General features: G+C 39.1%; 3 protein-coding genes across 3 annotated transcripts; 2 read left to right on the top strand and 1 right to left on the bottom strand.

The window, feature by feature from the left end:
• The first annotated feature begins 1963 nt into the window (after positions 1-1963).
• On the top strand, positions 1964-12273 carry LOC122649123 (ubiquitin-conjugating enzyme E2 7). Its single transcript, XM_043842488.1, has 6 exons — positions 1964-2245; positions 2377-2479; positions 3251-3348; positions 3504-3604; positions 6814-6891; positions 11968-12273. Exons 1-6 carry the CDS (start codon positions 2197-2199, stop codon positions 12043-12045), a joined length of 507 nt encoding a protein of 168 aa, XP_043698423.1. The 5' UTR covers positions 1964-2196; the 3' UTR covers positions 12046-12273.
• Positions 12274-15383: 3110 nt separating this feature from the next.
• On the bottom strand, positions 15384-16056 carry LOC122648320. The gene is made up of 2 exons (XM_043841554.1): positions 15904-16056; positions 15384-15681 (listed from the first exon to the last, which is right to left on the bottom strand). Exons 1-2 carry the CDS (start codon positions 16035-16037, stop codon positions 15387-15389), a joined length of 429 nt encoding a protein of 142 aa, XP_043697489.1. The 5' UTR covers positions 16038-16056; the 3' UTR covers positions 15384-15386.
• Positions 16057-19299: 3243 nt separating this feature from the next.
• On the top strand, positions 19300-20619 carry LOC122643064 (CASP-like protein 4C1). The gene is made up of 3 exons (XM_043836702.1): positions 19300-19556; positions 19753-19888; positions 20314-20619. The coding sequence occupies exons 1-3, from the start codon at positions 19321-19323 to the stop codon at positions 20533-20535; spliced, it is 594 nt and encodes a 197-aa protein (XP_043692637.1). The 5' UTR covers positions 19300-19320; the 3' UTR covers positions 20536-20619.
• Positions 20620-22867: the final 2248 nt, after the last annotated feature.

Genomic DNA, 22867 nt, shown 5'->3' with positions numbered 1-22867 from the left:
TTAAAAGCAAAAAAAAATATTAAATGCTTTTAAGACTATGTTGTAATTTAAGTGGTTTTACCAAAAATACAAAAAACTAAAGTGGTGAACTATGAAGTTGTAACTATCTTTTTATTACCCTTATAGTTTTCATATGAAATGATGAAAAAGATTAGAGTGTTATACAAAAGAACAAAAATTAAAATTTCAATCTTGTTTTTAGCAAGGCGGAAAGCGGAAAGATGAAAGTAATTAAATTGGACCCTTGGATAGATAAGGTGTTCCTTCCAACTCAATAATGTACAAATCACTTACACTGGGTTTCTTTTTTTTATTTGTATTTATGGAGTGGCTATTTGTTGATATTTTTTTTTTGGGTAATAGCTATTTGTAGACATTTCAAGTAGGCAAAAGTTTTCCTTCACCGCAAGTAATCATGTGATGAGACTCTTCACAAACTTCCAATCCCTTTATTTGGAGTTGAAACTGCACCTCCTCTTCAATGTCCATGTTGAGGGAATTGTTTTTATTTTTACCATGGGTGAAGGGAAACTAGGTCTCAAGTAGTACTTTTTAGGAGGCAGTTTCCCTAACTCAAATGCCTTCATTGATGGATCCGGGTACTTTAGGAGTGACATCGGGAACAATGGAAAGGGCATTATAGACTTTGTACAATAAAGAGGCAAAGTACTTATGACCCTAGATGAGTGGGGGAGGATTCTATCCATATAAACGTGACCCAATCAAACTCCTTATCAATGTTTGCCACATAACTTTGAATTGGAACCAACCTCTTACAAGATGATACTGCAAACCACTAAAACAAGGGGCTATTGGCCTTGTGCATTGGATTTTTATGCAACAAGTTGCCATATGATAATTATAAACGATCAAGTCTATACAAGGTTTCAAAGGATTGTAATTAGACGGAATCAGTCCCAAGAACTCTAGAACAACGATTCTAAAGTTATTGGGCATGAAATGGCCGTATCATAGGTTGGGCATTGGGGGTGTCAATGGGCGGGGCTGCTCCGGTCTTTCCCTAAACCCTAGCCCAACCTTAGGGTCCTTAACCTAAACCCAAGCCCAAGCCCAGTCCGGCCTTGCCAAGGCCTAGCATACCCTCAACCCAACCTGACCCTGCCAAAGTATTTCCAAGCCCGATCGTAATTGACCCTCAATATTATGTATATTTTACAATGCTTATACATTACAATATCTATAATATATTACAAATTATATATAACATATATAATATATACAGGGCCGGGTTCAGCCCAAGGCCTCAACCTAGGCCTGGTCTGGCCCTGCTAGGGCCAGGAAAAGCCTCAACCCAGCTTAACATTGTGTTAATCTCAGGCCCGACCCGGCCCTGTTAGGCACAATAGCTATTGTATTTGTAGCATCACCTTCCATAGGTTGAAGTAGTTTTTTTTTTTGGGTGAAGCATAGGTTGAAGTAGTTGATATGTCTAAATGTAGCTTATTCTTATTTTCATGGTCCCTTTATTAGTTTGAACCACATGAAAGGTTAAGAATAGTACTTGATCTAGCCATCGGATAGATACAATACACCCACTGATTGTCAACCTATTGAAATCTTTGTACCCATCTCAACCCTTTTGGCCAACTTGCAAAAAGTATCCTATAATTATGAAACTAAGATACAAGATCATGCGAAATGACCATTGTATGTCTATGGAAAGGTGAAAATCCCTAAAGGAGCGATAGTCATTTTGCACGATTCAATGTCTAGATGTAGGAACCACGCATTGCACGTGATCAAGTAGCGTTCTCTTTTCCTTGAAGTATATTATATTAGGGGCAATTTGGGAAATTTCATAATCGGCTGTAGTACAGTTGCAGTTACACGACTAAAACAGGCGGCATATCGCAAAGTAGAAAGTTATAAGCTAAAGTTGTAATGGACAGAACAGAAGTCCAAATTCCTATCTCTGCTTCTCTCTCTCTCCCTCCATCTCCAACTCTCTCTCTCTCTCTGCATCTCTTATATAAAAATAGAATTTGAGAGAAGGTGTCGGCTTGTAAGGCAGATAAAGCAATACGGCGGTCTAACATTTCTCTAATTCTGCAAATCTTTCGACCCGTATAGGCCTTATAGGGTATTGCACTTATAAGACAGAATAGTCTCTTTCTCTATCTCTCTTGGTCTCCCTCGCTCGCTCTCTCTCTCGTTATCTCTCCCAGTATATCTCTGATGGCACAAGCAACTCAAGCTAGTCTCCTCCTTCAAAAACAGCTTAAGGGTTTGGATCGAAATCTTTGGCTTGTTTTTGTCTTGTTCTTTTTTAATCTTGACGGTCCTCAATTAATCCTTTCTAGGGTTTTTGATTCGGATCGAGTCTGGTGATTGATCCATAGCTGTTTGCCTGGGCAGATCTTTGCAAAAATCCTGTTGATGGGTTCTCTGCCGGCTTGGTTGATGATAATAACATATTCGAATGGAGCGTCACTATTATCGGACCCCCTGATACTCTATAGTGAGTTTTTTTCTTTTTTTTTTGTTCGTCACTTCATATGCTTAAAGGTTCGATTTTTCTTAAAGGTTCGATTTTTCTTAATCTTCCATTCGCATGCTTGATGCTATTGGACGGTTTATTTAATTCCCTTGCGTGGTGGTGGAGTTGGACTTAAAATGTTTGATTTCATTGGTTTTAGACATTGCGATGTTGTGATCGGTCGTACTTTTTGGTTTTCGTCCTGGTGCCGGATAATCTTGAGTTCTCATGCATGGAAGAATATTTTTTCTTCTCTTTCTTTTCCAAAATTTAGGTCAGTATGTAGAATTATCAGAAAAATTCCCTTTGTGTTAATCTCTCTTACCTTTTATAGCGGGTCTCCGAGTCGGATTCCATAGGTGGAAGATGTAGGTTAAGGATTTACTCTTTTTGAGTTTTAAAGGTGCCTGATTTGTTTTGCCATTTGGACTCTTTGATAACATTGATTTTGCGACTCTGATAAGTTGTTGTTTCATGTATAACTTATATTCTATTATGAGAAACTTTAGTTTTCTGATCTCTAGTTTCCTTGTTCCACTTCATTGCTTCTTAGATTTGTCATTTATTATTATATTTTGGACTTCTGACGATTGGTTTGAAATGTGGGTTTGATCAGATGGATCTTTTATGTTTTGGAATTTAGAAGGGGGAAGGGGTTGGGCTATTTCTGTGCTGTCTGAGATACTATCATATTGTTGTTCACCAGAGTATTTAGTGATTTGTTTTTTAACTGACTTTTTGTCTTGCTTGCAGTGATGGAGGCTATTTTAATGCCATCATGAGTTTTCCTCACAATTATCCTAATAGTCCACCCACGGTGAGGTTTATTTCGGAGATGTGGCATCCCAATGGTGCGTGTCTTTATTTGAGCTCCCGCTAGTTTATGCTTTACATTGCTTGTAGCTAATTTGATTGTATCTTCTACGCACTGTCTATCCATTCAAGCACCCGCTTGTTTATGCTTTGTATTGCTTGGAGCTAATTTGACTGTGTTTTCAAACCCCAGTTTATCCTGATGGGCGAGTTTGCATATCAATTCTTCATGCTCCTGGTGAGGATCCCAATGGCTATGAGCTTGCAAGTGAACGCTGGACACCAGTACATACGGTATGTTTTTGAAATGTTAAATGGATGTGATTGATTTGTGCCCAGTTTTCAGAGAAGGATGTAAACTTGGAGATACTGCTTTTGTTTTTTCTTCTTTATACTCTTGGCTACTAACCCAATACTGATCACAATATCTCCTTTTCCTTAGTAGTTATGGATGGAATAATATATAATATGATGGTTTAGTAAGTTTCTGCTTCACCCCCCATGATATCGGAATGGAGTACATGTAACTGTCATCATTGATTATTGTTACTCCTGATGTAGCTGTGAAAATTTGCATGATGTACATGATACTAAAAATTACTGGAGGAGGATCTATAAGAATTGCATGGTGATAATTTGAGTTCGCTATATCTTCAGCTGCAGTTGTGATATGGTGGTTTAATGGTGACGCTACCTTGAATATCTGTATGCTGATTGCTAATTGCTAATTGCAAGTTCTTAGATGATATTGGATGAATTTGAATGATTTAGCCCAAATTCATTTGGACAACTATATTGGCTTTGATTTTGACACCAGTTTGATTTTGTTCTACTCAGAAGGAAGATTAAGCCTGTGGGTTAAAGGATTAATTCTTCTCAACGATATACTGGAAAGTATCTTTCCAACATGTTGAATTTATTATTTTGTTGGATAGATTTGAGAGCTTGACCTTTTTTTAAGTGAACTATTGGATTTGATCTTTACATTTGCTTGTCTCAACTCTTTTTGCACCAGTAAGTAGGGAGTGATATGATACCAATTATAGGGGTCATAAGACCAAGCGATAGACTGAAAATCACTTGTGAGTGGTAAGAAAATATATGAATGGCTTGGGTTTATCAAGGGGGAAAAAATGGCTTTAAACATAGTTGAATAGTGAACTAGGATTTGTGTAGCTGACCCATTTAATTGGGAAAGAGTTTAGTTGTAATGAAAAACCTAGTTGAAGGAAGAAAAGAGAAGATGGAGGACATAGGAAACAATGCGTAGTTGTGCCCTTTTGAGAGGGGAACAGAAAATATTGAAGTGAATGCTGAATATGCTGAAGAGATTGTGGAACCTGTAAAGTTGTTTAAGCTTTGAATACCTTAGATAAGCAAAAAATGTCTGGCTATAATGTGAATGAAGTTGCCTCATAACAATTTAGTGGAGGGAGGGAGGGAGGGAGGGAGGGGAGTGTAGAAACTCTAACCTACTAAAAGTCAAATACTAAGCCACTCTATTATTCACTATATACTATCTAATTTGTGACACTGACGAACCTGATAATCCTTGACTAGACTACAAGAAATTAGAATCTAACTGAAAAATCACCCAAACAATAGCTAAACTTATTTTGTGAAAAAAAACCCTCTCTGAACATGAATGTGACATTAATACCCTTGGCTTTGAAATTAAGGACAAGTGAGCAGTATTTCTTGGCAGGCATTCTCCACTGGGGCCTTGGTTCTGCCATGTGGCAGGTTAGACAGGACTAATTTTGTGGATAGGTTGACCTTTGATGCCCTTCTCACATGTCAAGTTCCATCCCAATCGGGGTTGGCCAAGTGGCAAAATCAGGTATTGAAAATTAAGGACAATTGAGTGGGTGCATGCTAATAAATGTACGGCTGACAACTACAGAGATGTGTGGGCATACATGGAGAAATACAGGGTATTTCGTTCAATTTGAGTATGGAAGTTGACACATGGCCAATCCAGGCCCTTATTATCCAATGTTTGGAATTTCCAGATAATGCCTTTACATGGCAGAAATAGGCGGTCCGCTTAAAAAAATATCTCCAAGCAGGCTGGCCTAGAAAAACTTTTGCCTGAAGAAATTACAATTGGGGCTTAAAACCTCACTTTTGCTCTTACTCCTTTCCAAAATGCTGTGTGATCCATTATGATCATTAGATAAAACAATTTCTTACATGGAAGAACATACATGTAATCTCCGAAAGGAGAGAAAATGTAGTCTTCACCCTATGGTACGCTTCTGTATAGCTGCATCAGAAAGGCTGCAGGCTTGATGATAAGGATAATCCTTGTAGCATTTGGATTGATGCAACTTAGAGATTTGAATCTGTTTGTGGGATGATGGGGGTTTGATAGGTAATGAGAAAATGTATAAGAAAAGTGAAAAGGATGTGAGTTTTGATGGGTATCAGCCCTCCTGTGTGAACAGAAACTTGGGGACATAAAATAATGGTTGGTTTTATTGGGGTTGGGTAGTAGTTTTGATGTAGACTGAGAAGGAAATTAACAAAAATAGGTTTTATGGGGTGGTCTTTGTGTGGACTGGCTGTCGGGGGTGTGGGTGTATGTTGTTGTAACCAGAAAACAGGACAAGATAGAAGAACACTTGAAAATCCACCTAATGTATGAGGGTTTCAAATAACTTTGATGTCATTTATTGTTAAATGTATGTGACTACAGCCCTATATATGACTTTATCATACTCCCAGGAAGCAGGGGTAACCTCGTGTAAAAAGTACACTGTAAGGGTTGTGCTAGTCCAGTCTTAAAATGTTCAAATAAAAATATCTGCTACAAATATGATCCAGAGTGTCTTCCCAATCTGGCCCCCTTGGACTTTCCATCAGTTTGATAGGACTATGTAACTGTACATTGGGATGGACCTCTCTCTCCGGCCAATGGATTGCTTTCTTTAACAAAAACAACAAAAATAGTAATAAATAGACTAATTTTGCTCTCTGTTATGTATGCATACTCCTATTTTGCTCAGTCTGTCTTATGAATAAAGTGGGTTGAATAGGCAGAAATCTATCTTTGCAATTAAATTATTTCTTGCTCTACCTTAAATCCTATTTTCATGCTTACTACAAAAGAGAGGATTGGGGGACGGGGGGGGGGGGAATTTGTTTAAAGAAATCCAAGTCCTCCATTCAATCTATCTCTAAACATGGAACTCCAGATTTGTGTTGTTCTCTTAACTGTCTTAACTCATTTTGTGTGTGCATGTTCTTTGTTTTATATTAGCTGCCTCTGTTACTTTCTTGCATTTACCTAACTCAAGAGTTGCTTGAATATCTTTTTTTCCCCAAATTTTCATGTTTTGGGGGGGGGGGGGGTTTACTGTTGGCTTCGATTGTAACAGCATTTATATACATATTTATTTATTTATTTATTTACTTGTTAATATCCATGAAATCATTCATACTTCTCCTTTTGTTGAATTCCATTCTAATATCTGTCAACTAATTATAATTTGATTGTACAGGTTGAAAGCATAGTACTGAGCATCATTTCGATGCTGTCAAGTCCTAACGATGAATCTCCAGCAAATATTGAAGCAGCGGTAAGTGAGAGAAATTTATTTTTTCCCGCATCTCTTGCTTCAAAGTTTTGTTATGGATCATTGAGAAGCCTTGGGCTTAGTTAGGTCCGGTAATGGCCTTATCCTTACCCTCCTATTACCCAGTGGATAAATGGGTAAGGTGGGTAAACCTGTGTTTAATGAAAATTTCACCTATTCTCCTAGCGAACTGTATAAAGTATTTACCATGTACAAAGTACTACATTTTTCACTTATAAAACCATTAAACAACCAAAATTAATGAAGTATGCCACTGATCTTATGAACTATGTATGTAACGTATATTATTTATTCAATCATTTAGATAGATTTTGTATATATAGTATATATTGTATAGTATTATTTATTACTATCTAGATAATGGGGTTGAAGCATTTGCCCTTACCCTACCCATTTTGCTAAATGGGATAAATTTGTTCAAAACAGAAATTTTAACCTTTACCCACCAGATGAGGGTTGTGTAAGGCGGGAGTAAATAGGTAGGATGGTAAATTTTGCAGCCCACTGGAAGTTAGGAGCCACAGTGTTGCAGAAATTTCATATGAAATCAAAATTTGCAAGGCCTGACATAACTTGAAAAAATAGTTCAGGTTATTTGGAAATGGTTTGAGAGGAGTCGAGGACTAGAATGTGAATTTGGAAGTGTAGATTAGGATGAATTAGCCTTGAGAGGGGAATAATTAACAGACAATTTATCTTAATATAACCTGGACGAGAAAAATCCATCACCAAATTGAAGAAAACCAATCTCTGCTTTCAGCTGGACGTGCTGGAAATGTAGTGTAGGACAATGGAATTTAGAAAACCTGAACCTATAATCAATTTTTGACATGCTGTTTGATGAAGGAACTCAACTAGGTCGATTGACTAAATTTGTTGGTAGAAGAGAAAAGAAAAGGTGAGTTGTTGGTTAGAATCCACTTTAGTTGTGTATTTGAAATCCACCCAATGGAGAAAGGAAATCACCTCTACTTGGGTAAATCCGTCCTTAAATCCTGAATCCACATTTCAACAAGCACATAGCTCTCACAAATAAAATTCGTCCACCTGGACACATTTTGATGGGTTTTTGGAAGCCTTGGGGATTTGGTTTAGAATCTTGGTTGAAAAACCAGAAGAAGAAACAAAGTACCAGATTCAAGAAAATTTAATAACTTGAAATCAGAAACTCAGATGGATGCAAATCTGTAGTCGAAGGTCAGAATTGGATGGGGGAACAACTGTATAAAATCTGGCCCAGATCTGATGGCCTGATCTGCAAATATGGAAGAATGCTATTGTGATTAGGATCTTGATTAAGGTTTCCAATCTCCAAAACAGGGAATTGATCTCTGATTTTGATGGAATCAACAGTCACCACACTTGATCAGATTAGCAACAGATCGTCAGCACTAACAGAATATGAACTTGAACTAGAAACCAGAATTAGATGCAGTTAACAAGTTTGAGAAATCAGATTTATGATAGGACTCTTCCAAAACAGTGACTAGATTTGATTGGAAAACCGAGATCAATTAAGTACTAAGGTCAATTATCACTTCTGAAATCAGATCCCAAATCTCAAGTTTCTTTGATGTCAGGAATCCTACTGGCTGCAGGATTCTTCATAAACTGCATAATCAATTGGAGATTTGATAAACAGTTACAAAACTGTAAACAAAAACTGGGTATAAAAGATTTAATGTATCTTCAGATTTCAAGCAATCAAAATCAAGGTTAATAAAGGATGGGCATGAGGGACAGAAACTGCTGTACTAACCTTGATTCAATGGATGGATAGTTTGAAGATGATGCAGTTTGGAGGCCTAAACCAAGAACCGGTCTTAAACCAGTTTTCTGGTCTGGCAAGGGTTGGTAGATTACATAGGAGATTTAGTTCCATTTAATTAATTCTCTTTGTTTTAGAAGGTTGGGTAGACTACGTAAGATTTCCTTGGTAGTTTCTTTATTGAGACATTGCTTACTTTGGTTAGTCTCCTCTTTTAGTTGGTTCCTATTATTTTGATGCAGTGGAGTTTTCTTTATATTCATGTAATACGTAGAGTGAACTCAGATTTGAAGATTAGAAAGAATGGATTGAGTATTTTGGTTTGAGGAGCCTATGTGGCTGTGTGTTTGCGATCCCCCCCCCCCTTCTTTCTTATGTGAACCCTTCTCTCCCCCCGGCAACTCTGATTTTCCCTGACTGCCCCTCTCTTCCTAACCGGCCCTCCACCAACTTGGTATCAGAGTCGAAGTTCCCATTCTTCTTCCCCTCCCCGTTCGATTTTCGCTCCCTCTCTCTCTTCTTCTTCTTCTCCCCTCCCCGTTCGATAGCAAAACTCGACTTACCTTCCTTTCACTTCTTCCATGCTGTAATAGCGAACCAAAAAAAACCTGCGTATCACAGAAACCACAACCCACAACAACCCCACTATCGATTTCCAGCGACAGCCCTCACCGCCCCTTTTTTTCCTCTGAAACTTCAATCGACCCCTTCTAGGGTTCGATCCAGTGAAAAAAAAAAGAGAGAGAGGTCAGACCTGGTTTTGGAAGGTCATCATCATAACTCGAAGAGAGAGAGAGAGAGAGAGAGAGAGAGAGAGAGAGAGAGAGAGAGAGCAGAAGTCATACCTGGTTTTGGAAGGTCATCATCACAACTCGAATCTTCCATCGTTCCGGCGTGATTGGGATCTCCCGAATCCCGATTCAAAGAACGAACGTCAAACAGCAGGCCAGTCTTCTGTTTTTGTCACCGTTGGACAGAGGTAGACGAACAGTTGTCCTTTGTTCTTGTTAACGTTGGCTCCCTCCTTCGCATCAAAGCCTTCGTCCCCCTCCTTGTCGGAGTCCTTCTGCCATTTTTTCTCCGCAGAAGTTGAGTGAAGAAAGAACCCTTCTGCACAGCCAAACCCCTCTGGTTCTGTCTGTCCAAGTCGAAACGGTAACCACTCACGAGTTCCCTTTTGTGTGTCTCTCTCTCTCTCTCTCTCTTTATTTTTTTTATTTCCTAAACTACCCCTTAGTTTTATATTAGTTCTGTTTTATCCTTTTTTCCACCCACTTCCCAGTTTACCCTTTACCTTATACGTGATACTCCATCCCCTTGTGTGTTAGTTGCACTTCCCATAATTACAGTTATGCCATTAGTGTCATAAACTTCTCATTATTTACTGTTTTGCCATTCACCCTTTGTCTTTGAGTGTTCTCTTGCCTATTGTAATTATGGAAGCCAATAGTGAGGTTCTTGAACAGCCCAACTGCTATAAGGCTGAAACCGATGCCAAATTGGAGACACTCACTATTGCTGTCAATTCTATTCAGACAATGATGGAATCTATGCAAGCTTCAATTGACCGACTGGTGGCTTTTGAGAAAGGAAAGAGTCCCATGCTATCTGGGGATTCTTCCAACACCCCACCACCACAGACCAATTTTCTGGTCTGGCAAGGGTTGGTAGATTACATAGGAGATTTATTTCCATTTAATCAATTCTCTTTGTTTTAGAAGGTTGGGTAGACTACGTAGGATTTTCTTGGTAGTTTCATTGCTTACTTTTGTTAGTTTCCTCTTTTAGTTGGTTTCCATTTTTGCTAGGTGTCTATTTTGATGTAATGAGATTTTCTTTATATTCATGTAATACGTAGAGTGAACTCAGATTTGAAGATTAGAAAGAATGAATTGAGTATTTTGGTTTGAGAATACCTATGTGGCTGTGTGTGTGCGATTCTTCCCATCGCCCCCCCCCTCCTCCTCTTTCTTATGTGAACCCTTCTCTCCCCCTGTAACTTTGATTTTCCCAGACTTCCCCTCGCTTCCTAACCCAGCCCTCCACCAGAAGAAAGATGGTCAGAAAAGTAATGGATATGAACCAAGCATCTCACCTGGAACTAGACTGAAATCCCACCAGCCCTGACCTTATCATCTTGCCAAGGGTTGCACTGCATCCCACAACACTATTCTGAATCTCAAACCGAACATATGGAGGCAAATACCAATTTTATTAATCTAGCAAAACTGTGGGGTCTTATGAAGACTTATAAGGTTTATATAGAAACTGAAATTGGAAAGTAGGAAACTTTATTCAAAGTAGGAGTAGGTATCCTGCATGACTAAAACTATATCTCAACTAAAGGAAGAGTTCTATTCAGACACATTTTAAGGTGGGTCGTCCAAAAGCACAACAACAACTACTCAGCCTTATCCCAACTAAATGGGGTCGGCTACATGGATCCTTGCCCTCCAATCAGCTCTATTTGAGGTCATACTTGATACAACATGGTTTCCAATACTATACTCCATGCCTAGATTACCAACTAGATTTACCAAATTGATTAAATAGGGGTAGTATGGTAAAGTGAAAAGATTCCATGCCTATTGCCTAGATTACTAAAATGAATGAACATTGAGGGACATTGTAAAAACACTAAAGGAGGCAATTTTAGGGACTCAGTGAGGGTTCATTCATTACCATTATTGTTATAATTTTCAAATAAACTTCTGGAGCCTGTTCGTGCCGGAGAATTACTGGGTTGACGTGGATGTTGGTACCCAAGGAACCAAAAGTCTGTTGTTACTCCTGCCATAACATTGGGAAACAAGCTTACTATTTTTTTTTTTTGGTCTCTACTGTCTCTATCCAGAGAGACACGAACTAGATTTTTCCATTGCAGCAAATCAGAAGATGATCTGTTTGGAGATTGTTGTAATTCATTTCTATTGTAGTTTTGGTTCCAGATTTCACCTCTCTTTCCCATGGAGGTTGGCCAATATGTTTGGCTATGAGCTCAATAAGAGTGCAATGACTAAATCTGAGGTGTGTTATGGGCTTCTATGAAACTCAGTTTACTTGTACCTATCATTCAGGGGGGTAGAAAGGACAGGAAGCTGATAGGTCAGTTTCTTTAGGTTCTTGTTTGTTTGTTTGTTTATTTTATATTTTTTTTGATGAAAACTTCTTGTTTGTTTTCTTTGCTTAGCGCACTGTCGGAGTAAAACTAAGTTTGCTTTGCATCTATCATTAAAGGGGGTAAAAAGGGCAGGATGCTAACACATCAGTTTCTTTGCTTTTGCATGCAGAAAGAATGGAGGGATAGGAGAGATGAATTCAAGAAGAAAGTAAGCCGTACTGTGAGACGGTCACAAGAGATGTTTTGATGACGCTGCCGAAGGTGGAATGGCGGTTATCTGTCTGGAAATCCATTTATTACATTGGAGAACTGGTTGATCGTCTGGTAGTCTGGTAGTATGTCAGTATGTCGATCATGTGGAATTTCCATTTGAAGTTCTTTAAGCCTCCTCTCCATTACAGTTCTCTTCTACACCTGTTAAACAAACTTGGCAGTTCTCATGTAACTGAACTTTGTATTTAAACGGTTTTGGTCAGCTGTCCTGGAAACATACTGTGATTAGTGAGAGTCGTTCTGTTTGCTCATGGTTCTTTTCTATCAGCGGAGATCATGGTTTTAGGAAGCTGAATCAGCACTGGTGTCCGCCCATTCAGATCAGGATGGGCAGAAATGGGCCAATTCAGATCTTCTACGGCGCTCTGCCTGTAGTGGCCTGATTGGCGCACAAACAGGGTGTGCTGCAATGACTGCCTTACCCTTGCCCGAGCAAGGGGTAAGGCGGTCATTGCACCATGCCCTTTTTGTATGCTGCTCAGGCTGCTACGGGCAGGGCGCCGTAGAAGATCTGGATCCGGAATGGGCCAACTGATTTGGGCAAAACGACCCACTTTCGCGGATGGAATTAAGAATTGGCCATTTACTTGATAAAAAAATAAATTTTTTCTTTTTTTTTTTCTCTTCGTCTTTCCCTCTTACTATCCTTCTCCGGCTGTGAAACCCTTTTCCCCCATTTTTGCCTCTCTCTCTAATTGCTCCTAAAAATCAGAGTCTATTTGAGGTGGTGGAACGTGATAGCCTAGTAAATTTAGATTCTAACACATGGATATTCATGGAGGAAGGTTACAGTCCCCGTCTGCACGCACGCATCAAAGAACTTGCCAATGTAAATTTAAAATATTGTCAACACAGTATAAACAAACCTTTGGAATTATGATTCTTTCCAACGAAGACATTATTTTTTGTTGTAATAATCTTTTCTGTTTTAAATGATAACTAGAAACCACCCTTATTGAGAAAGTGCATTGGAGTTGAGCTTCTGTCGCATGTTTGTCACATGTAGCACATCTTTAAGATGAAGTACTTATGCAGTTTTGCAGAAGTTAGCTTCAGTTGAATTAGTCTTTTTCCATGGATTTGTGAAGTTTGGAATTCACCATGAAAACTTGTTCTTCCGAACCAACTGTTGAATATTTGGTGAAAGAATTTCAATCACCACGAACGTGCTTGGTTGAATTCGTATCGATGATCAACTCATTTGGTGTCTCAATCAAATTTACCTTGGTCATCATGGCTATGAAAAAAAAAAACTTCAATCAAATTTATGTTTGCTTTGCTAATTTTTTTTCTAGTTACTGCAATTTCTTTTGAAGTGTCGGGGTTGCACTTTGGGGGGAATGCGCGTGCAGGGAGACCATTAGGGGGCGGGGTGGTCATTTTTCTCCCTACTAGTTCTGGGCGTGGGCAGTACAATCCACCATAGAGAACTTTTCTTATTTTGTTTTTAATTAAAGGAAGTACCCTTTTTGGTTTTCTGAATTTTCTTCAACTATTCGTGCTTGACTCAAAAAAGTTAGTCTTGGACTTAAATTGTTTAGCATTCTCAATTTTCCATTTTCTTGGATCTTTTCATGAAGTTTAATCCGAATGATGATTTGGTCCAATGAGTATCCTTCCTTTTGTGCTTCATGGTTAATTTGAAGTCACTCTAAGACATCGATAGCTTTTCATTAAGTGCATTGGTAACGAATTCATATGAAAGAACCATTCCTTCTTTGGCAAGCTTCCTAACAATAACTTGAAATTGGTCAATTTAAGCAGAAATACTTCTCAATTTTGTCCAAATCAGTCCAAATGAAATGAACAAATTCAAAAGGTACATAAACAATGTAGAGTTCTTTACTATATCTTTCATAATTTTTTCACTCATCCATCCTTACATCCTCATCTTTGTTACAATTTGTACCTAGCTTGGTCATTTCACAAGGGGCTAAAACATAGGTTGCTAGAATAGGCTTTAATTGTTTGACATTTTGAACTCTAGAGAGGAAAAAATGAAGAGAGCTACAATAAAGACAATATTCTGAAAACAGTTTTATGTTGCAACATTATATGGACATTTGGATCGATTATTGGGATTTTCTGCTCAGACAAAGAACTCTAAATACTAATGAAATAATTCTTCGAGTGATTGCTGGTGTTAGACAACAAGTTGAGAACTTCCATTTCGAAAAGAGTATAGAACTTAGATTTATCAAATGGATCCCTCATGAATGGCCCTTTTTCAAGTTCAATATTGACGGCACTAGTCAAGGGAACCCAGGCAGATCTGGTACTGGTAGCGTCTGTAGAAGCTCTAACTCTTTCATTTGTTGATTCTCAGAAGGAATTGGTTGAAATTTTGCATTGGTAGCCAAAGCAACTGCCATAAAAAAAGCGCTCATGGTCGCCCTTTCCCTCAATCTCAAGAAGATCATCATCGAGAGTGACAATCTTCTAATTATAAAAATTCTCAATAATCATTCCCAAGCAATTCCATGACGTATTGCCCCGCTAGTTTTTGACTATTTTCTCCTTCGTCGTATGTTTGAAGTCATCCACTTCGTATGTTTTTGACTGTTTTCTCTCTTTTTGTAATCAGACTTCGTGGGTTCCCCGTTAATAAAATTTCTTTATTAAAAAAAAAAAAAACAGTTCTATCTTCTCCTTGTGGAATAAACTTTCCACTATAACCTGATGTATTCGGATTCGGCATGTATTCGGATTCGGCTCCTTTCCTTGGACATCGTCCAATGAACGGTTGGACTGTATCGCACACATCTCAATTGCCGGAATGTATACGGTCCAACCCAGCCGTCAGATGCCTCATTAGGCACTCATTGATGGATCAAAATCCTCTACTGCCGAGTTGCCCGGCAGGACCGTGCTGCCTAGACACAGTGAGACGCGCAATGACCGCCTTACCCCCACTCGGACAAAACGTTCGGACAAGAATAAGACGATAATTGCACACCTCACCGTGTCTAGACAACATGGTCTTGCCGGACAGCTCGGGAGTAGAAGATCCAAATTGCTCATTGGTGATGTCTTCCAAGGAGAGGAGTCAATCCGATTTATTCTCCATAGGAGGGTAAAGCAAAAAAAAAATTCCATAACCATTAGATAAAATTGATGGATCGAGACAACCATTTAATTTATGTTCTTCAGCTGTTCTATTTCATTTATTTTATTATAAGGTAATACTAATTAATTACCAGTTCTAAAATACCATAACAAGGATCCATGCATTCATTCCCAACACTATATAGAGTTAATTAATATATCCTTCGTCACTGAGAATAAGCAAAAGAAGTAGTATTGCAGGGTTTAGGTTTAAGAAGAGGGTTTCATATAGCTCCCCAATCGGACGACGAGGCCATCGATGTCCCTAACGTAGCCAACCTTCTGTCCCCACTCCTTCTCTTCAGGTGGACTCACCGGCACCGCACCATTGTCTACCGCCCTCTTAAAGGCCTCGTCGACGTTTGAGTAAGCGAAGCACACTTCCACGGGGTTCCTCTCATGCCCGCTTCCAGCTGTCTGTACTTCACCCGTTCTCCCATCCGTCTCATGTTGATGTGCTGGCGTGAAGGCTATCGTCGTCTGCCCACTCTCCAGTTCTCCCCACCTGTTCATAATTATATAATATAATATATTTTCATACGATCCAAGAAAAAAAATAATAGACGATTATATCAAGTTTGAAATTTGAAATAATACAAGTTGTTGTCTCTGACTAGTATTTATGGGGTCCATCAAAGTCTCTTTCCTTAGTCAAATAGATATATATCAAAACATTAAAAAAATATATATATAATATATACCCACACATGTTTGAATATAAATATACCTGTGAGATCCGTCGAGGCGGCGAACTGTGTAACCAAAGGCGTTTGCGTAGAACTCCACGGATTTGGCTACGTCCTTCACATAAACCACCGTGTACGCAAAGGCTGGAGAGCTAATAAGATTCTTGGACGCCATGATCGAATTAGTGATCACTAATTAATTGGAACTTATCGTCCCTTGTCGATTGATGGATTAATGATTTAACTGTGCTACCTGCTTCTCAATCCCGTCTACACTTCTGCTCTGATCGATCTGCATATGACACTGGGGAGAAACACCAATCAACAAAGTTTGCTTCCGTTCTGATCTTTCGATCCCTCTTTTTATTGTCACTGGGATCGGAAAAAGTATCGAGAAACGAAAGAGATGACAATTGGTATGCATGCAAAGCTGGGGTTATGCCACTTGGCTATAAATGCGTCTTTTTTTAATCCACGTGGTGGTAGCAAGCTCTGACACGTTCTCTTTTATTCAAGGTGATATTCATGGGATCTAGATCCTGATGGTTGCCGTGTGGGTGTATGTACATCATTGGATTGGAATATTGTAATCCTGAGGTCTAATTTGTGTCTTGTGACTTGTAAGCATGCTGGTTCAAGATCTCGGTTTTCCTAGTTTTCGAGACAAAACTCCTATTGAATTGATTAAAATCTTTCTGAAATGCATCGATCTTGGGGTACATTGTAGTTTGGGTTTAAGAATTCGATACGTGGAAAATGCGACATCCAATAGTTTCGAGCTCGAATAGAAAAACAAGTATACAATGCTGAAAACGTTAGGGGTTAGGCCTTGATGGATCCAACCTTATGTGGAGTTTGATGGGTATCCAGCCCATGTGAAGGTAAGTGTCATATGAATTGGTAAACACTTTCCTTAATTAATGGGTTGTTGAAATGAAGTGATGGTTTTTTCTAAGGTGAGAAAAAATGACAAGGTTAGAGAGGAGGAATTGTTTTATTTTGGTGGAGAAGCTAAATAGAAGGGTTTGTTTAAAATATTGGGGAAGGAGTGTTGATTTTCGGCAAGAGATTCATTCTCACGGATTGAGTCATTCTTGAGACTGTTTATGCTATATCTCAAGCTTTACATTAGCCGGGTAACTGAAGTTGCAGTTTGTGCTTGTCGGTTGGGTTTTCCAAACTTTAGGAGAAATTATCGATTGCTTTCAGAGGTAATTTAATAGCATCTTGTTGGTGTATGAGTTAATTTTGTAAAGTTTTCAAGTGCATGTTATTCTTTCTCAATCTTATTGTAATCTCAAATTTCGAGCATAAACTTGAGAGGCGAAACTTTGTAATCCTCATTTATTATCAATGGATTACATTCGGAGTTGCCCCCATGATTTTTCCAAAATTAAGGTTTTCAATTTTACGTCAAATCTTGTGTTCTATTAAATTATTTTTGATTGTTTTTTAACTAGAACTTTCATAGATTGTTTTAGAACGTCTCTTGGTTTTTTATGGTCTATCATTTGCATTGTGAGTGCTCTTGGTTACTAGTGGTGGGTGTACCAGTCGATTGTTGTGTGCTCACCACTCAACCGTTGTTGCACCTTTGATTCACATAAGTGGAAAGGATTTTTTTTCTGCGTCTTTTTTAACAGAAAATCATATTCATACTTCAATGCATTTGTAAATCTCTCTCCCTCTCTCTCCCTCTCTCCCTCTCTCTCCTCTCTCTCTCTCCCTCTCCCCTCTCTCCCTCTCGTTTGAATTGTTCATGTATTGCTTAAGCAAATGCAGATTTTAAGAGGAGGGAGTGGAGTGTGCTTTGTGGTTTGCTGATTTGATCGACATTGGACTGTTTTTCCAACTAGCTGGTAGGTAATTGATGGTTTAAGATTGCCTCTGTTTTGAGTTTCAAGTTTCGACTTTCCAGTCACTTGCAATGGCTGTGGAAGTGGAAGGGGAAAGGAAAATGTATTGAATGGTCCATACCTTTACATGAAGTTATCTCCATAAAATATGACCGAGGGCACAAAAAAATACAAAAAGGTGATTACAATAATCAATTGTAATAATCTTAGTTATTTTGGGACGGGGGGGGGGGGTTGGGGAGAGACCGGATCATGTTCCTTGTACAAGTACCATCCAAGGCCCTCCAGGGCCACTCATATGGATTCCTCTTTTGGGTCCCACGGTGGATTCCATGTGACTGACCTTGGAGGGTCTTGGACGGTACTTGTACAAGGACATGATCCACGCTAAAAAAAAAACGTTATAGTAACTTGAACAAGAGTTAAATAAGAGTAACAAAAGTTTGTATGGGTCGTTTTTTAATTTTGGTCTTATTGGTACCTATTCTAATGGTTTTTTTAATCGAGTTTTATCAATGGTAATCATGGTTTCAAAAATCGACAATCCAAATGATGAAGAATTTAGCTCGTCTCCACGGAACCCAGCACGCCCAGGGTGCTTCTAACCGTTGAGCTGTGCCGCACACATCCCTAGGCGTGTGTCGAGATGTGTGCGGCACAATTCAGCCACTGGATGCCCCCTAGCAACACCTTGGGCGCACACCTCCCTGGAGACGATCCTGATCCAATGGTAAATCGGTTGACATTGATCCTAATCATTGCAGCTTGAATTGGAATTGGATCAGCTGATCCAATCCGGATCGGTCAATTCCTAATCATTTTCTTTGTATTTTTAGTTGGATTCAGACCAATTCTTGAGCCGATTCTTAATTTTAAGGCCAATTCTTGATTTTTACCCCTAATATTGCTTAAAATCGGTTGGATTGGACCGATTCAAGTCGATTTTGATCTGATATGGATCGGAATCGAAACTGACTCGATCTGTCTCCAATTCTGGCTTTTAAAACCCCTGATGGTGATCGAAGAATCCTTTCACTTTTAACTCTATGATTGAAGATTATAATCGGATAATTATGACTGAAACTTGGGTGTGGCAATTAACAATGAATCCAAAATCAAATTCTAGGGATGAAGGAAAACTTAATCCTTTCTCTTTCCGTGTAAAACAACCTCACCTCACCTCACCACCTTGATGTCAGCTTTCTCCCTCGTCCTGAGATGCAATGCAAATATGCAATACACACTAAAGCCTTTTTTTTCCCTTGGAAATCTTCTTGCTTGAAACAAGAGTGTATAGTGTAGAAGAGTGTAGACAGCTATAAGTCCGCTTAAGTCTTGACAGAATGATTATCCCTAGCAGTAAGTAACACTGACTTTGCAAAAGCCAATTGCCCATAACCCATTGATGGGTTCCACAAGTAAGAAAGAGAGTGAGAAAGTGATAGATTTTAGGTAGATTTTAGAAAGGGGCAAATCTAACATCGTAACTCCTTGAGAGTTGGGAACTTGGGATTGATACAAGACAACAGTAACAACCAGATTTTCCCTTCTCTCTGCCACAACTGCTACATCATCAACAACAACAAGAAGGACCCAGCGAAGATGAGATCTCCTCCGCCACCGTCGTCTCTTAGGAACGGAGAAACCTCGCCTCGAATGGCGCCGGCAGTCCCTCATTTCCAGTCCACCGTGTCCGTACATAAGCTTCGACGCTTCAACACGCTGATACTGGTTCTCCGCTTCTCCTCTTTCTGTTTCTCTCTTGCTGCTGCCATCTTCATGTTCACTAACTCCCATGGCTCCAGTTCTCCCAGCTGGTTCGACTTTGAAGCTTTTAGGTACTCCCTGCTCTCCACCCCCCTTTCTCTCAAAATACTCAAGTTCTATGTTTCCTTCTTTTCTTTTTTCCTTTTACGTGTTTGATAAACCAAAACAAAGCGATTGAATCAGAATCATTCATAGAAATTAAAATGATGATGATGGGAATGGAAATCGAATCAAAATCTAAAAACCCAATCCCCTATTCCATTACAGGTTTGTGCTGGCTGCAAATGCAATTGTTGCCTTGTATTCGTTTGCGGAGATGGGAGCTTCGATTTGGGAGATTCTCAAAGGCACCACTTTGTTCCCGGAGACTGTACAGGTCTGGTTTGATTTCGGTCATGACCAGGTTGGTATCCATTACCCAACTGTTCATCTTATTATCCTCCTCACTCCTCTGCAATCCTATTCTATACTCTTATCCTCCAATAATCCAATTTCAAATTGAATCTCACTTCTCTTCTTCTTTAGTTTTCAAATTTATCTTATTCTATTTAATATGATATTATTGATTGGGCTTCTTCTAAAAAAAGTATTGAAATTTTAAAAGTTATCATATTTCCTGTCTTCCATCGCCAGCTAATTGAAAGCTTCCCCTCTTTACTTGAAAGCTTGAAACTTACACTGAAAAGAAAGATTCTAGATTGAATCTTCACCTTCAAGTTCAAGTTCATTATTATTTCTCTTCAATCTTCAATTTCAAGTTTCACCCACAGAGTATGTTGATTATTCAGAATTAATTCTTGAGAAATGGAAGCAAAATGGAATTGGTAGGTTTTCGCGTACCTGCTGTTGTCTGCGAACGCTGCGGGAACGGCATTGATCCGGACTTTCAGAGGAGGAGAAACTTGTACGGTGGTGAACATGTTTTGCGTTCAATCCTACATCTCCATTGGCCTGGGCTTCGCAGGCTTCCTCTTCCTAGGATTCTCTTCGTTGCTCTCTGGTTTCCGGGTCGTTTCCTTAATCATCAATGGCTATCGTTTTCATGTCTAAACTTTTCTTTACCTTTTTCTCTTCCCATCTCTTTTCTCCATTAATGTCAACCTACCATCATTGTGTACTGTATGTAAACACGGTAATTGTTTGACGTCGTCGGATTTGTGGTTTGATTTCGAACTGTTGTCATCACCAGGTTTCTGCTATAGAATGTTAAGAGACTGTTAAAATTTCTGAACGATGGAGATTAATGAAAGCGAGGAAGTAATAAAGGCTTCTGATATGAGTTTTGAGATAAAGAAAGGGGAAAGAAAATGTTTAACATTAAAGGCAAAAAGGAAGAAGGAGATATGACAATATGAGAGAACTGTGGCTGCTTGATGCTTCCAAAGTTTTCTCTTTTAGTTGACAATAGTCGAAGCATTTTAATTAGGTAAAAATGTTGTGTGTGGGAAGGGCGCAGGTCACGCCAAAGACATGGGAGAGGGGGTTGAAATGACCAACCCGGCCCCATAAAAAGTGGAAATTTCACCCCTGAGATGCCACAGCGTACGTTCTCATTGATTGCGGTGCATACGAGGCCCCTGCGCTCTTCCACAGAGAACACTCCCACTATTCTTAACCATATCGTCATGAAAGATACATGACATATCAAGAATTTAGAAATCTGTTCCGGATACCGTATCGATACTAATCTGAATTGGATGGATTTTTATCCCTATCTTTCTGGTAAAATTGATTTTTTGTTAACCTTTGATCCATATCTTTTTTTTTTTTTGTTGAAACCTTTGATCCATAACTCACTGATATGGGAGAGAGGGAAGATGAGAACACAAAGGTATCTTTTCTCTATTAGGAGGTCTCAAGTTCAAGGGTTTTAGTTCTCATCTTCCCTCTCCCCGCCCTTAGAATAGAATCCCCATGGACTTGGATCTTATCCTGCTGTGGCGGGAGCTGCACCTATGCAGTACCACTAAATGACAAGAAAAATAGGGGTAAGGTAGTCATTTCACAGGTGGGTCCCACCTGGGCCCCACATGTGAAATGACCACCTCCCCCCTGTATTCAGGGTGGGTTTTGGTGCTGCACAGTGCAGCTCCCGCCACAGCTGCACAAGATCCAAGTCCAATCCCCATCCCTCCCCCCCCCTTCAAAAAAAAAAAAAAAAAAAAAAAAAGTAGCATGTGAGAAAGTATATAGACAATTAGACATTATGCAAGATATGGCATAGGTACACTACAAGGTAGTGCTAGAAAAACATGTAATATTATATTAAACATGATATTCTACAAAAATAGGCTGGTGCTTCTACGGGAGTTTTTTTTTCCGAATCACACAGGGTACCAATGACGGTTCAAAATTTCCCCTGTGAAAGCGCCACCTATGACAACAGTGAATTCATTGCAATTCTCTCTCTGTCTCTCTTGTGCTCATATTTCTCTTGATTTTGAGGTTTCTCCTGTTATCAAGTGAAGGAATAGCTATAATGCCAGTAATCAAACATTATTCATCCAACATGGGAGGGGGAAGGACAGGGGAGGAGTCGCAAAGAGAGAGAGAGGGGGAGGGGGGGGGGGGAGAGATGAGCAATACTAGTGCAAGCAAGAAAAAAAAGAGAAGAGAAGATGTACCGATGTAGTGACAATAGAAATAATGAGATTGCAATAGTTGATGGATTGAATGATTGAGATGTAGAAAAGGAAATCCAACGATTAATAAAGTGCTAATACGTAAGATTCCATTACACAACGTTAACATGTAGAAAATTTATAAAATATCATAGATTATCTTTTCAAATGAAATATTTATTCTAGTTCAAAACTCAATAATTTGATTGAAACTAAAATAAAATTTAGTTATTAAATTTAAAATGTTTTTAAGTTGGTTGAACAATCATTATCGACAAAAATTACAATTTTATTTTCCTCACAATATGGAGCCTGCTGTGCTACCAAAAAGAAGAAAAAAGAAGAATGGAGCCTGGCCCTGCTAGTTTTTGGTTTTTCATGAGGAAGAGAATCTGGGAACGTGGGGAATTCCTGATACTCTACGGAGCCCTAGCTTACGGAGACATGCGGACTCGAGTAACTGAAGTGGAAGTAATCAAAGTAATCACTTTTTTTTTGTTTTGGTAGAACAAAGTAATCACTTTGTGGTCCCAAACCACAAACTTCCAAGGCCTGCCGGGCGTCAATTCCAGCCTTTCCGGCATCTTTTCGTTATTCTCTGAGTTGGTCACGCGACTCCCTCGGTCCCACCCAGTAGAATCACATGAGGGGCCCTCCTCAGGGAAACACGTGTCAAACGACGGTAAGTTATGACTCGGCTAGTAAAAAAATTTCTCATCAATGATCATATGAAGTGTTAGTAATTAGTATTATAAGTTTAG

Source organism: Telopea speciosissima, chromosome 1 (genome assembly GCF_018873765.1).
Source record: "Telopea speciosissima isolate NSW1024214 ecotype Mountain lineage chromosome 1, Tspe_v1, whole genome shotgun sequence".
Lineage (NCBI taxonomy): Eukaryota > Viridiplantae > Streptophyta > Magnoliopsida > Proteales > Proteaceae > Telopea > Telopea speciosissima.
This window is presented reverse-complemented; position numbering and strand designations above follow the sequence as displayed.

Coding starts and splice junctions, on each gene's coding strand:
- LOC122648320 (XM_043841554.1), bottom strand. CDS start 16,037: ATGGCGTCCAAGAATCTTATTAGCTCTCCAGCCTTTGCGTACACGGTG. Junction 15,682..15,903: donor CGCCTCGACGGATCTCACAG/GTATATTTATAT, acceptor AATTATGAACAG/GTGGGGAGAACTGGAGAGTG.
- LOC122649123 (XM_043842488.1), top strand. CDS start 2,197: ATGGCACAAGCAACTCAAGCTAGTCTCCTCCTTCAAAAACAGCTTAAG. Junction 2,246..2,376: donor CCTTCAAAAACAGCTTAAGG/GTTTGGATCGAA, acceptor TTGCCTGGGCAG/ATCTTTGCAAAAATCCTGTT. Junction 2,480..3,250: donor GGACCCCCTGATACTCTATA/GTGAGTTTTTTT, acceptor TCTTGCTTGCAG/TGATGGAGGCTATTTTAATG.
- LOC122643064 (XM_043836702.1), top strand. CDS start 19,321: ATGAGATCTCCTCCGCCACCGTCGTCTCTTAGGAACGGAGAAACCTCG. Junction 19,557..19,752: donor TTCGACTTTGAAGCTTTTAG/GTACTCCCTGCT, acceptor ATTCCATTACAG/GTTTGTGCTGGCTGCAAATG. Junction 19,889..20,313: donor TTGATTTCGGTCATGACCAG/GTTGGTATCCAT, acceptor TGGAATTGGTAG/GTTTTCGCGTACCTGCTGTT.